The 15,997-nt window shown below is 37.8% G+C and overlaps 1 protein-coding gene across 1 annotated transcript; it reads right to left on the reverse strand.

Annotated features, from left to right (window-relative positions):
• Positions 1 to 11,369: 11,369 nt before the first annotated feature.
• LOC120138291 (testis-specific gene 10 protein-like) lies at positions 11,370 to 13,207 on the reverse strand. The gene is made up of 2 exons (XM_039153805.1): positions 12,502 to 13,207; positions 11,370 to 11,662 (listed from the first exon to the last, which is right to left on the reverse strand). The coding sequence occupies exons 1-2, from the start codon at positions 13,205 to 13,207 to the stop codon at positions 11,370 to 11,372; spliced, it is 999 nt and encodes a 332-aa protein (XP_039009736.1).
• Between the last annotated feature and the right edge of the window lie 2,790 nt (positions 13,208 to 15,997).

Below are 15,997 nucleotides of genomic sequence, written 5' to 3' on the forward strand. Positions count from 1 at the left end.
CTTTGATGATGGTTCTCCAACGTCATGTCTAACGTCATTTGAATTTACAATACCTACATCATCATTTACACAAGAATCCTTCCTCGGAAGGGGATTGTCGTAACCGTTTTTCGCCCAAGGGGAAAAGCCGATATCGACTCAGGGTTTTTATTAGAAAATCATTTCGAAAATGTGAGGAGTCGCCACCAATCATTTAAGGTGAGATTGGAACACCATAAAAACCGGGTGATTTTAATAAAATATTTTATTTTAATAAAATACTGAGTTTTGGGGTCTGCGAAAATCTAGAAATTAGGTTCGGGAGTCAGTTACGCGTGGGGAAGGATTAGCACCCCCACAAGCGCCCAAAAATTGGTACCTAGTTGATTACCCTATATTTAAAATCGGAAATTTTGAATTCGATCTTTATTTAATTTAAAAATCATTAAGGATGCAAAGTTGAAAAGGGTATTCGTTTATCGAGACCGATAGCATTCGCCCCTGAGCATAAATACGGGAGATCACTATTGTGCCTAATAACCGAATATTGCCTTGTTTTTTTTAATACATGATGTGGTTTTGAAAAGGATGTCGACTTATTCAAGGAATTACCAGTAGTCACCCCCTGAGCACGATCGCGGGAGATATACTATTAATTCTTTAATAAGTAAACAGTGCCTTAGATTTGTAAAAAATGCAATCAAACAAAATTTTATTTATCCTAATTAAACTAAAAGTAAATTAAGGCATTTTCTAACTTAAAGTGTCAAATTATGAAAATTAAAGAACCTAGAAGCTCCAATTTAAAATGTAAGTTCTAGTATTAATACTTAATGCTATATATTAAACTGGATTAAATATTCATGTATTACAAAGTTTCTTTCGATAATTTTAAAATGATCGAATATTACCCTTAGTCAATTTATTTTAATTCGAGTCAAGTAATGCTTATGATGATATTATGCAGATCGATCAAAAATATATGCAATTATATCAGTATTTTAACAATCAAATAAAATTCATATGACTTTACACATTAAATTGAAAGAATTTATTTTTCATATTATATTTAAAACGATTTTCATATTATATTCCTATACTTTATAATTAAAATATTTTTAATTATTAAAATTGATTAAAAATGAAAATCATATTCAAAGATACTAATCCTACAGAACTAAGCAAACCGCTCAACCTTTTTAACTGGTATACTTTCGACCTTTTCTGCAAAATGGACCTTCGGAATTAGGGTTAACATCAAAAATTTTCGATTAATTTTTGTAAAACTCATTTGATAGAACAACTATTATTTACTATGAGATACACGCATGGTGCATACATATATATAGCTATTCATTATGCATGAGTTCATGAGATACGAAATAATCATTTATATGCCCAACACACACATATATATATAGCACGCACATGAATACAAGACATAAAAAGCCACCATTTATACAACAAACATTTATATATAAATATATATTAACTTAATGAGTATAAACAATATTTCTTACATAAAAAAAACATGTTAACCTCCACTAGTATAATATAGTCTATTTATGTATGAACCTAACCCCATTTGACTCCAAAATGTGGGTCACCTAAGCTTTTGGTAATTTAATAGATGATTTATAAATTATGTTTAGTGGGTTTAATAAAGAAAAGATTCATCTTTTATACTATATTAATTAACAACCATAAATATACTATTATGGGGTTAATAATATAACATGCAAATACATACATAAAACTTAAAGGTAAACTTATAAACATCTTAACATAACATTCATGGATATTTTCCATATCAACGAATTAATTAATTAGTTATACACAATTAAATACAAAAAAAAATACTCATGAAATTAACATACACATGCGCATAAAAAAAACAACCGAGACATGAATTAAAAGATAAACATACTTAGAAAACAATGAACTTAGCCAATAAACAATAACTTATGTATCATAAACAGACTCATACTTTAGGTACTAAAGTCACAATTTACCCATTAACAAACAGAGGACTAAAATGTAATTAAATAATATTACAAGCCTTGTAAATCAGAATAAAATCTACATACATGGGATTAAAATAAAATACTTCGAAAATAACATGCCCAATGCATAAATTAATGAAGATTTAAATTATCTAAGACTAAGGGCTAAAACGAATTACACAAAAATTTGGGAACTACCAACAGAAACTAAAAAAAACTAAAGACCCGAATAGAATACATTGAAACTCAAATGATTAGTCACATAATTTACCCCTCCCTTTTTGCAAAACACGTGAAAACAACTATGAAATGTTGCATTATGATGAATTAATATATATATTATTTTAATCATAAACTAAACCTAGCCTTATTAAACTAAACTCACACAGCCGCCTGATTCACCCTTATCTTCTTTCTTCAAAACAGCAAACACGCTCTCCTATGCCCCGGTTCAGTCGAGAACCAAACCCTAAAACACCGACCACCACACGCTATAAATCAACACTACTTTCTCTCAAACCTGACTTAGACTGAACCTAACTTCTTGTTTCACACAACCTAGAACCAAAACAAAAACCTTAAGAATCTAAATCGACACTCAACTCTGACGACGAGACCACAAGCACGAGGTAATGAAAACTCTCTTCTTTTACTCTATTTTTGTTTCGAAATAACACATGCACACACAAAAAATGCTTTAAAAAAACGAAACCATGATAAGAGGAAACCTTAACAAACTCTGTTGTTTTATTGCTTTTCCAATCCGGGAATCTCCTCCTCTTCCTCCTTTACATTTTTCATGTTTGGGTTATATAAACGATTTTACATTATTTTTCACTTTCTTTTTTTCCTGAAACATAATGAGTGAAGTAAAAAATAGATTGAAATCATGGGTTTGTCTTGGTCTTGATGTTTGACTTTTGAATCCAGCTGGCTCTTGCAAGGCGACGACAGCATCCAAGGGGGAAATCTTAACTGAGGGTTGATTCAGACCGTCCATCTCTAACTTGATCGTGCGGCTGAGATGAAATGGAGGTTGATGCTATATAGAAGAAACCCTAATTGGTTTTAGGCCACCTAATTAGAATGCAATATTAGGCTTAAGGGTTATTGGGCTGTTGTAGTTGGTTTGGGGTTCAAGGACAAATGACCCTTTTGTAATTATGTCCCAACTATTGTAATTGGATCTGTAAAAAAATAAAAATAAAAATATTAATTAATAATAATAAAGTATTATTATTATTATTATAATATATGGGATGAAAAACGAGTGTCTACAACTTCCCCTCTTTGTCCATTCTTGTGTTAACAAGAATAGGGCAAAGACAAAGAGACAATGCGTTTTTCGTCCGGTCAACTTCATGGTTTGAAATATGATGAGGGATCTGTTCCGTGTCACTCAGGGAATATCAGATCTGGGGATGTTGATCCATTCCACTTTTCTTCAGGGAATATTGAATCAGGGTAGACTTGTTCCACTTACTCTGAAGGGAATATCAAATCTTGGAAAAAAGAGATATGTTCCACTTACTCTGAAGGGAATATCATATTTTGGGGAGTTAATCCATTGAATCTAGGAAGACTTGTTCCACCTACTCTAAATGGAATATCAAATCTTGGAAAAAAGAGACATGTTCCGCTTACTCTGAAGGGAATATCATATCTGGGGGAATTGATCCATTGAATCAGGATAGACTTGTTCCACTTACTCTGAAGGGAATATCAGATATGGGGGAATTGATCCATTGAATCAGGGTAGACTTGTTCCACTTACTCTGAAGGGAATATCAAATCTTGGATAAGAGAGACCTGTTCCGCTTACTCTGAAGGGAATATCAGATCTGGGGGAGTTGATTCATTGAATCGAGGTAAACTTGTTCCACTTACTCTGAAGGGAATATCAAATCTTGAAAGAGAGACCTGTTTCGCTTATTCTGAAGGGAATATCAGATCTGGAGGAGTTGATCCATTGAATCGAGGAAGACTTGTTCCACTTACTCTGAAGGGAATATCAAATCTTGGAAAGAGAGACATGTTCCGCTTACTCTGAAGGGAATATCATATTCTAAATGGAATATCAGATCTGGAGGAATTGATCCATTGAATTGAGATCAAACCTGAAAATTAAACATTAACCTTTATTAGTATATGTTTGAGGATTCTAAAACATCATACCTGAAAGTCTTGGGATGATAATTTTTTTGAAGAGATTTCTTTTGTGGAAGCTTGTCTCGCCACGACTAAACATGGAAATTCGAATTGGTGATTTCTATGTTGGGTCTTTACATCTCTGTCCTTTCTTTTAAGAGAACCTGCAAACACTCATTATTATGCATTTTATATCATGATCCTGTTTATGCCTAAAATGTTGCAATGATGCAGTTATTTTGAGGGTATTTTCTTTTCAAGCGAGAATTTTCTTTTGTTAACGTCCTTGCACTCAGACTGATTTGGGCATAAAAAAATCAAAACAATTCATCTTGATCGAAAAACCTAATTGGAAAGTCTTTGGTTGAGCCTGACTCTGATTCTCTTTACTCTTAGAACCCATGTGCTTCTCATGACCCGTTATTTAATCAGTGATAAAACCTCTTTCGTTATCCCACATTGTTGAGCAATCACGTGTATCCCAAGGCTTTAACTTCTTATGGCCTGACATTGTGTAAGCCTTATTCTAAAACCATTTTCAGCTTCGGAATATCTGCATTTTCCAAAACTTTTTGCATAATAATGCATAATGATCTCATGTTTCCCGAGATAATCTATATGTTTTTTTATAAATAAAGAGTTTTTTTTATGAATACATGACAAACGTTTAACTGGAATAATCAAAAGAAAACACAGTAGGCATCATCAGACATCAATAGTACGAATGTTTTTGAACTGGCACGCCGTAAGAGGACCCGAGTGTAGCTTCTGTCAGGGGGATCTTGAGGATTGTGGTAATGCGTAAGGGTGTGAAGTTCCCCCTATACTGCCAAATTCCCAACTATTGAATGCCATAAGCCAGTGTTTGAATCTCATTTACTTTCTTGTTACCCAAGCTCTTCGATTTCCAGTCCTAATACATGACTACCATTTCAAGCTTTCAAAACTAATTCAGCTCTGCCATGCACAAATTCTGAATTTACACAATTCTCAAGCCGCCCTTTACGGGTTTTCAACCTGAGACCTTCTCTGGTTTCAAGGCGCCCTTTACGGGTTTTCATCTTGAACCCTCCTTTTATTATTTTCTTTTTCATTTTTTAGTCTTTTTCATATATTTTTTTCAGGCGAAATACTTCTTGACTGCATCAGCATTCACAGGGTTAGGTAACTCTGGTCCATCCATCTCGGTGAGGATCAAAGCTCCTCCAGAAAAAGCCTTCTTTACCATATAAGGTCCTTCCCAATTTGGCATCCATTTACCTCGAAAGTCTTTCTGAATTGACAAAATCTTTCTTAGCACCAAGTCTCATTCTTTAAACTCTCGTGGACGAACCTTTTTATTATGTGCCCTTATCATACGTTTCTGGTACATTTCCCGTGACCGATAGTTTTTAATCTTTTTTCCTCAATCAGGTTCAACTGATCATACCTAGCTTGCACCCATTCTGCTTCATCTAGCTTAAGTTCTGACAGCACTCGTAGTGACGGAATCTCCACCTCGATGGGTAACACAGCCTCCATCCCATAAACTAAAGAAAATGGAGTTGCCCCAGTGGACGTCCTTACTGAAGTTCGATAGGCAAACAAAGTGAATGACAGCTTCTCATGCCAGTCTCTATAAGTCTCAGTCATTTTCTGTATCAGCCTCTTGATGTTCTTATTGGCTGCCTCTACTGCTCCATTCATGTTTGGGCGATAAGTGGTGGAATTATGATGTTTAATCTAGAACTGTTTACATACTGACTCCATCATCTTATTATTTAAATTCAAGGCATTATCGGTGATGATCCTTTCTGGTAGCCCATACCGACATATAATTTCTCTCTTTAAGAACTTGCAAACTGTTGACTGAGTGACATTTGCATAGGAGGCCGCTTCTACCCACTTAGTGAAGTAGTCTATTGGCACAAATATGAAACGATGGCCATTAGAAGCTTTGGGTGAAATTTGCCCAATTACATCCATGCCCCACATAGAGAATGGCCATGGATCAGTCATTACGTGCAATGAATGAGGAGGGGTGTGGAGCTTATCTCCATAAATCTGGCATTTGTGACATTTTCTGGAGAAATTGATACAATCAATTTCCAAGGTTGACCAATAATATCCAAATCTCATTATTTGTTTAGCCATTGTATGTCCATTAGCATGAGTACCACATACTCCTTCATGCACTTCTTCAATAATTGTTCTGGCTTCTTTGGCATCCACACATCGCAACAATACCTGATCATGACTCTTCCTGTACAAGATATCACCATCAAGCACGTACCCTACCGCAATTCTTCGAATAGTTCTTTTGTCATTCTCATTGGCATGCTCAGGGTAGCTTTGATATTTAATGTATTGCATGATGCCGTAATACCAGGGATTTCCATCATTTTCCTCTTCTATGTTATAGCAATGGGCTGGATACCCGTAAGCTTGCATCATAATAGGCATCATGCTTGAATATCCATTTACTTTGTAGGCTGCTGCCAAAGTGGCCAGAGCATCCGCCATTTGATTCTCTTCTCTGGGAAGATAATGAAATGTCACTCTCTCGAATTCTTTAATGAGCTCTATGACCAACTTACGGTATTCCACCAACTTCGTATCCTTTGTTTCCCATTCACCTCTGAGTTGATAAATTACTAGTGTTGAATCCTCGTATACTTTAAGTGTTTTCACTTTACGCTCAATTGCCGCTCTAAGACCCAGAATACATGCTTCATACTCGGCCATGTTATTTGTGCAATCAAAATTCAATCGGCTGGTGAAAGGATAGTGTTTTCCACCAGGTGAGACGAGAATTGCCCCAATCCCGTGCCCCAAGGCATTCGAGGCACCATCGAAATTCATCTTCCACTGTTCATTATTAGAGGAAACTGTCTCTTCAGTTGAAATAACCATTAAATCTTCGTCTGGAAAATCAAAGTTCAGTGGTTCATACTCTTCAGAATCCCTACTTGCAATGAAATCGGCCACAACACTTCCTTTAACTGCTTTTTGGCTTACATATTGGATGTCAAATTCAGACAATAAGATTTGCCAACGAGCCAATCTTCCAGATAAAGCAAGTACACCCATTAGATATTTCAGAGGATTAAGTTTAGATATCAGCCAAGTAGTGTGATACAACATATACTGCCTGAGCCTTCGGGTCATCCAAACTAAAGCACAACACAACTTTTCTATTGGCGAGTACCTTGCCTCACAATCAGTGAACTTTTTGCTGAGGTAATAAATTGCTCTTTCTCTTTTCTCAGTTTGATCATGTTGCCCTAATACGCACACCATTGAATTCTCAAAGATTGATAAGTAGAGGATTAATAGTTTGACTGATATTGGTGGCATTAAGACTGGAGCATTCGACAAATATCATTTTATTGCTTCAAAAGCTCCTTGGTAATCATCATTCCATACCCCTGGGTTATTTTTACGGAGAAGACGAAAAATGGGATCGCACTTCTCAGTTAATTGCGAAATAAATCAGGAAATATAGTTTAATCTTCCCAGGAATCCTCGAACTTCTTTTTGTGTTTGTGGGGGTGGTAAATCCTGAATAGCTTTGACTTTGTCAGGATCTACTTCAATCCCTTTTTTGCTTACTACAAACCCTAAAAGTTTTCCAGATATTACCCCGAAGGTACACTTGCTTGGATTGAGTTTTAACTGACATTTCCTTAATCTTTGGAAGAGTTTCCTCAGATTCTCGATGTGTTCTTCCTCTGTTTTAGCTTTAAAATCATATCATCGATGTAGACCTTATTTCTTTATGCATCATGTCGTGAAATAGTGTTACCATGGCCCTTTGATAGGTTGCCCCTGCATTCTTTATCCCAAACGGCATCACCTTGTAACAGAACGTGCCCCACATAGTGACAAACGTAGTTTTTTCCATATCATCTGGATGCATCTTTATTTGATTGTAACCTGAAAACCCATCCATAAACAAAAAGAGAAAGTTTCCAGCCGTATTGTCCACCAGGGTATCTATGTGTGGCAGGGGGAAATTATCTTTCGGACTGGCCCGATTAAGATCTCTGTAGTCGACGCACATGCGGACTTTCCCATCTTTCTTTGGTACTGGAACGACGTTTGCTACCCATTCTGGATACTTGGATACTTTCAGGAACCCAGCATCAAATTGCTTCTTTACTGCTTCTTTAATCTTAAGTAGCATTTCGGGTTGCATCATTCTGAGCTTTTGTTGTACCGGTTTACATTCGGGCTTTATTGGCAACTTATGTACCACCAACTCAGTGTCTAAACCTGGCATGTCCTCATACGACCAAGCAAACACATCTTTGTACTCTTGAAGTAGCTCAATAGACTTTGTCGTCCCTTAGTAGATATGATAGTGCCAATTTTTATCTCCTTTTTGACTTTATCTGATCCCATATTCAAGATCTCAATGGTCTCTCCATGAGGCATAATTTGTTTATCTTCTCTCTCTACCATTTTTAGTAGTTCAGAAGGTAAGTCATTTTCCTCATCATTATCATAATCTCCAACTTCCGCTTGACATATGGGCAGCTCGGAATCTATCTTCGGGTCAGAGTCATCAGCATTCATACTATTGATACCATAGGTCCTGAAAGAATAACGAATGAGAGGATATATATACATATACAAATACATGAGAATCTATCCCATATCAAAATAGAATGAAATAATAATATATAATAAATAAATAAATAAATAAGGAGAAAAAAATACAAAGGATGATGTTTGTCATTTCGTGAATTAACAGGAATGCATCATTCATAAAAAAACAGATAGATTAACCCCTTACAGAAGATCACATATTGTCCCGGGGCTTAGACAATAGGGAAAGTTTTTGTGCATTACTCTGAAACAGTTTTGTAAACTACAGGTAATTCTTCTGCAGTCCAATTGTTTAGCACAAAGCCTGGTAGTGCGGGGTATATGCCCATAGCCATTCCGTCTTCGTTTCCTTCCTCTGATATCACATTTATGCCCAAATCCCTCAGGGCAATTTCAATAACAGGTTCTTTGGATGATCGGGCCCCCTGAAACATGTGGCACCCAAATATAAAGGTATTACGTAGTGGTGGAACAATCATGGGCTCCCATTTAATATCCTCCCCGGCTAACTTGGCTTTCCTCTTTTCTGGCTCTTTTGAACATTTTTCAACTTTTCCTTTAAGGTTGGGCGATATCCCAGACCAAAACGATCTCGTTTAATACCGGGAAAAACTGGACTAATATTTCCCTGTAAGTGACTCCCCAACCCTCTTCCAACCTTGGCTCCTCTTCCCAGAGTCATCTTCAGCTCCATTTTGGTACAGTTGGATAACATAGGCTTTGGAATTTTCTTTCTTTCGGCAACAAATGTGGCATTAATTAATTCCAGGGCTCTGAAAGAGCACTCGACAGCATCATCATCTACTTCGACATATGGAGCGGTAGTAGATATAGAAGAAATGATATCTTCCTCGGCATTAAGGCATACCAGTCTCCCCTCAATTACAAATTTGAGTTTCTGATGCAGAGTGGATGGCACAGCTCTTCCTGGTGGATCCAAGGCCTTCCTAACAAGCAGTTATAGGAGGGCATTAAATCCATTACAAGGAATTCGACCTCGTAGGTTGCTGGACCTATGGTTAAAGGAACATCGATCTTCCCTAGTACCTCCCTCTTCGTTCCGTCAAAAGCTCGAACGATGCTTTGGCAATTTTTCATGTGTGTACTATCGACTGGTAGTTTCTTCAATGTCACTAATGGCATCACATTCAGGGCAGAGCCGTTGTCGATTAGTACTCGTGATAACACATGTCCCTTGCACCTAATGGTAATATGTAGGGCTTTGGGGTTGCCCATCATCCCGGACGAGATCTCATCATCAGAGAAAGAGATAAAGTTATCCGCCTGAATATTAGTAACTAGTTGATCTATCTTTTCTACTGGCACATCTTTCGGTATGAAAGTTTGATTCAAGACTTTTAACAAGGCATTTCGATGTGCCTCAGAACTTAATAGTAAAGCCAGGATCGAGATACGAGCTGGCAACTTGTGTAGTTGTTCGACAATGTTGTACTCGCTATGCTTCAAAAATTTTAAAAACTCCACGGCCTCGTTCTCAGTTACCGACTCATTAATTATTGGCTCATCATTTTCAACAATATCTCAACCCTTTTTTCTTTATCAACGGCCGCTCTTTTCTCGAGTTCACTAGTCTGGTTGGGAGAATAACATCTCCCACTTCTGGTGAAGTGGCCTACCTCATCCACCTCTTCCTTAACAGCCTCTGAACTATCAATATTCTCTAGTTGGAATCCATACCTCCAAGGAACCTGCTTGTTGTCTTTATAAGGAAAGGACGACAGAGGCGTGATCACCAGTTTTGGGATTAACCTTTCCATAGTCTGAGCTTTCGGTGTGATGACTAAAGGGCAATTAGTATTGTAAACTCCCTTGGATGTGCCTTCGGAAGCACAAATCTCTATCTCTTTCTCTTTCGTAGCTTCATGGTAAAATTCCATGTCTTTACTATCCATCAACTTTTGAACCAAGGCCTTGAACTCATCACAATTTTGAATGACATGATCCTCACAATGGTGGTAGGGGCAAGCATGCTTATTCTCGTTAGCATTAAAGGTTAACCAACCTACTTTGACCATTTGTCCCCATACCCAATGCATGGGTAACTTCACTTCATTGACTTTGATTATGACTCCGTTCCTTTTTTCTTCAATAACAGCATTAACCCCTGTCCCTGCATGGTTCGGTAGTAGGTTTGAGCCACATTGGGTTGCTCACTGTCACCGAAGTTGATGATATTTCTTTGTCTTAATCTCTGCACCAACTTTTTAAAGGCCAGACAATTTTCAATTGAATGCCCCGATGCCCCTGCATGATATTCACATTGAGCATTAATGTCAAACCATTTTGGATAAGGAGGTTGTATTGGAGAAGTGTGGTAAGGTGAAACCACATGTTTGTCATACATGATTTGGAATAGTTCTTTATAAGTCATGGGGATAGGGTCAAATTGAACCCTTTCCCTTTTCTATCTCGGTTCTTTCGTCCCTTGCTGGATAGAATTTAGTGCTGACGATACAGTGGCTTGTGGTCGAGATACTGTAATGTTATTAGAATCATATTTCTTCACATTACTAACCTCATTATCCTTTCTTCTTGCTGGAGGCTTTCGGCTAGATTCTCCCCCGTCTAGCTTCCCATTTTTTATCGCCATTTTGATCATTTCTCCTGCATTGACTATATCAGTAAATTCTAGGACGAATTTCCAATAAGATGTCCAAAGAACGGGGTCCTCAGAGTATTTACAAAGAACATATTAGTTTCTTCCTCCTCTAATGGTGGATGAACTTGCACAACTACATCTTTCCACCTTTGGGCATATTGCCTAAAGCTTTCATTGGATCTTTTTTCCATGGTCTGTAACAGAATTCGGTTTGGCCTCACATCTTTTACGTTCTTATATTGCTCTAGAAAAACCTTAGCCAAATCCTTCCAGGATTTAATTTGATCCCGACTTAGCTGATTGTACCAACGGATTGCTGAGCCTGCCAGGCTTTCTTGAAAGCAATGAATTAATAGCTGATCATTTCCCACATAGCCTGTCATTTTTCTGCAAAACATGGTAATGTGTGAAGAAGGACAACTAGTGCCATCAAATTTCTCGAAGTCTGGAACTTTAAACTTCGGTGGCAGTAATAAATCAGGGACCAGACTTAGCTCTCTGGCGTCAATTCCATATAGGCTAGCATCTTCTTTCATAGCTCAGAATTCATGTTTCATTTGTTCCCATTCTTCTTAATCTCCTTATCCTGTTCTTTTTTGTCTTCCTCATCTAAATCAGGGACATATTTAATTGGTTGCGGGTTTGTAGAAGAGCCAGGTAGGTTCACTTGTATTTTATTCGGTTGGACGACCGTGGTTTGTTGTGCATGGACATGCGGTGGTGTGAAGCCAGGGGATATAACGGTTCCTCAATAGCATGACGATAACTGGAGTCTCTTCTCGGATTATACTATTTCCTTGTAGCAAACTAACCAGTTTTGCCATCATGTCGTCTTGAGACTTTACCATCTGTTCATGCATATCCTCTTGCGTTTTCTTAAAACTCTCTTGTATTTCAAGCTGAGTTTTTTTTATTTGTGTGATCTTGTCTTCCATTTTCTTGGTTGATTGAAGAGTACCGTATGGGTGTGAGGTGTATGCCAGGATAACTACAAATGATTGGAAATTGTATTTTATTATTTGGTGAATTTCAATGAATGAATTATTATAATGTTATCATTAAGATTTTGAAAAAAAAAACATATGAAAATGCAAACGCAAATGTAACATGATATTGATTCCAAAATAATATAGTTTATATAAAAGGTACTCAACAACACACAATCTAAGCACTTAGGCAAAGAGATTATATCAACACGAGTATTAAATGTAGAATCTTGCCTATTCCCTAATCTCTCGAGCTCTATCATCAATCCCATGATGCGTCGTTCTTCCTCTGATTCTAGAACCACGAAAACTCTTAAAGCTGCCGCTTCTTCAGATAATTCGTAGACTTGATGAGCTACATTGCGGGCCTGATCCACTGCTCTCTCCATTGCTTCATGTTGCATTTCAATGGTGTCCTGAGCCTGCCGTAGAGCAATTCCAAGCTCTGGATTAGTTAATGGTCGGCTTTCTTCTAGCTGTTGGATTCGTTGATGGCATCTATGCACTATGACTTCTAATTCAGCAATCTTTGCTTTTAAGGCCTCGTTTTCTTGCATGGTTATCTCTTGTGCGGATGAGTGGATCAACCTTGCTCCTTCTAGCTCCACTATCTTCTTCTTTAACATTTCATTTTCTTTTTGAAGACTTTTGTGAGGGTTTCGAAAAGTCTCCTCAATATTAAGCAGTTGTGTTTCGAGCTGTTCAATCTTTGCTCGCCTCTGTGCTAGTTCTTGGTTAGCCTCATCTCTTTGCTCTCTCAGTTTCCGAGCGTGTTGTAGTGCTCGTTTCTTTTCTTCTTGGCCTCTTCTTGCACTTCTTTCTACCCTATCGAGTTTTATCTTTAGGGTCTTAACAGTATGATGTAGACCTTGGGCTCTCATATTCTTCTCTAAGGCCCGAAAATCTTGGTTTAGCGCATCAAAATTCTCCTGGACCTTCTCTTTCTCTTTGGCCAATTATTTTATCACTCCGTCCTTCTTAATCATTTCGAGTTCCCATATTGTCTTCTCATCCGAAAAGCTTCTCTGCTCTTTTTCTCTCTCCAAATTCATCAGTCGCATTTCCTCTTTTAACAGCTCGGCTTCTGTCGGGGGCCTTCTCAATCACTCTTCCATAGTCAATTTGTCCTCTAAATTTGGCTTACGTGTATTGTTATTAATTCTCTGTGACCTCCAAACCTCATAGGTCGGCGTGAATACAGGCTCTATCATCTTGAAGCTCATGCATTGAGGATTTTGCCAAGTCGCATATATCTTTGAAATTCGTTCTCGGTAACCCGGAGTAGAGAAAGAAAACTCTGTCTCCTTCAGGCTGTGGGTAGCTGGTACGAACTGACGGGTACCAAACTGTCTGAGCACAATTAACGGAGTATACCCAATCGCTCCCCATAATCCGTGCAGCATTACAAAACTATCATTACCACACCTGTAAAGTATGTCCTCCTTGGGTAACCAGTAAGCCTTCCATACTATCTCAGTATCTTTCATGTTACGGAGAGCTTCAACCTAGTCTTTCCACTTACGACGCTCTGGGATTTAGCATTTATCGAGGAAATCCACTAGAGGTGAAAAATTTGATTGATGTCTCCGATCCCAGCCTTTCTCGACTATCCAGGAGTGGCTCCACCACCAAACTAGTAACATTGAAGCACATCCGGTGAACTGACCTCCTCCCAATCGTCTACACTGGTTTAGTGACAAGAATGTTTCCGCAAGGATGGCTGGTGCGGGATTCTTTCTAGCGATAGCTTCGACGAAATCGATTAAGGCGATGTTGAAGTGATCCTCATTCCTGGGAAAAATTACCAAACCATATACCGCAAGGGTGAAGTGATCTCTTCTTCTTTTTGATGGTGTTTGCTCATAAATTAAACTTTTTAGCTGAGCCCAGGAGATCCCCTCATCATGAATGTATTCTTCGACCCACTCCTTGGTCTTTCTTGTCAGCATGATCATTTTGGTTATGAACCCCTTAGGTCGAATTGCCTTGGTGTAAATAGAATTTCTTCTAACATCCGGGATGTTCAGCAAAGCAGTATACTCCTCCAAGGTAGGGGTCATGTCTACTTTACCGAAAGTGAAACACCTGTAAGTTGGATTCCAACACTCAGCAAGGGCTTGAACCACCACTGAATCTATTGGTACTCTCAGTAGCTCTACGATGTCGCCTATATCCCTCTGAATAGTATCTTCTCATTATGATCCCAGGTGGACCAAATTCTTGATAACTCTGCCCAATGTGCCTGCCTGACTCGGATAATTACCTTTTCTGAAAAAATTGGATCTTCGGTAGTGACAAGGCTGTCCCCGGACCGTGCCTGTCCGTATTCAGACTAGGTCTGAACATTGATTGCATTCTCAGTCTCATCGGAAGACATTGTTGCCGTAAGTTTTTTTATAATAACTAGGTGATTTGGGAATCAATACCGTTTATGAAATGATGCGATATGATAATGATACATGCAATCAAGAAACAACACAATAAGTTAGTGATATTAGAATAATTCAAAAAAATCAAAGAATAATTAGTAAAAAGTTAAAGTATCGAATGCGAAATAATCAAAGAAAATTAAAAATCCTAACATCATACGATCTAGTTCTTCTAAGTTATCTACCTGGCTTTAATGGGGTAGGCTTACTAAATTATTTATATGATGTTGGGTTCTAGCAACGGCCTCCCAAGCTATCTTTACAACCTGCTAAGGTTGCCCCCAATTCTGGCCCATTACAGACTTGCAAATCGGGTTCAGCTCAGGGGATCATACCACTAAAAGCATACCTCGGAACTGATATCCGGATAGGCAATTTAGGGTTTTTTCCAGAGATACTTTGTCAGACCCACACAAGAAAGCCCAATGCTCCTCGTGAGGTGTGACGTTTCTCCCTACTTAGGAAAATTGGGTTTGAGAATGAACCATAAATTAAACAAGATCAAACTCGTAATTTCCAAATAATAAATATAGGGTAACCAACTCGTGGCTCGACTCTCAATTTGTTTTTAAAAACAAAGTGTCCCCAGCGGAGTCGCCAAGCTGTCGTAACCGTTTTTCGCCCAGAGGGGAAAAGCCGATATCGACTCGGGGTTTTTATTAGAAAATCATTTCGAAAATGTGAGGAGTCGCCACCAATCATTTAAGGTGAGATTGGAACACCATAAAAACCGGGTGATTTTAATAAAACATTTTATTTTAATAAAATACCGAGTTTTGGGGTCTGCAAAAATCTAGAAATTAGGTTCGGGAGTCAGTTACGCGTGGGGAAGGTTAGCACCCCCACAAGCGCCCAAATATTGGTACCTAGTTGATTACCCTATATTTAAAATCGGAAATTTTGAATTCGATCTTTATTTAATTTAAAAATCATTAAGAATGCAAAGTTGAAAAGGGTATTCGTTTATCGAGACCGATAGCATTCGCCCCCGAGCATAAATGCGGGAGATCAGCTATTGTGCCTAATAACCGAATATTGTCTTGTTTTTTTAATACATGATGTGGTTTTGAAAACGATGTCGACTTATTTAAGGAATTACCAGTAGTCACCCCCTGAGCACGATCGCGGGAGATATACTATTAATTCCTTAATAAGTAAACAGTGCCTTAGATTTGTAAAAATGCAATCAAACAAAATTTTATTTATCCTAATTAAACTAAAAGTAAATTAAGGCATTTTCTA

Source organism: Hibiscus syriacus, unplaced genomic scaffold (genome assembly GCF_006381635.1).
Source record: "Hibiscus syriacus cultivar Baekdansim isolate YM2019G1 unplaced genomic scaffold, ASM638163v2 tig00110683_pilon, whole genome shotgun sequence".
Lineage (NCBI taxonomy): Eukaryota > Viridiplantae > Streptophyta > Magnoliopsida > Malvales > Malvaceae > Hibiscus > Hibiscus syriacus.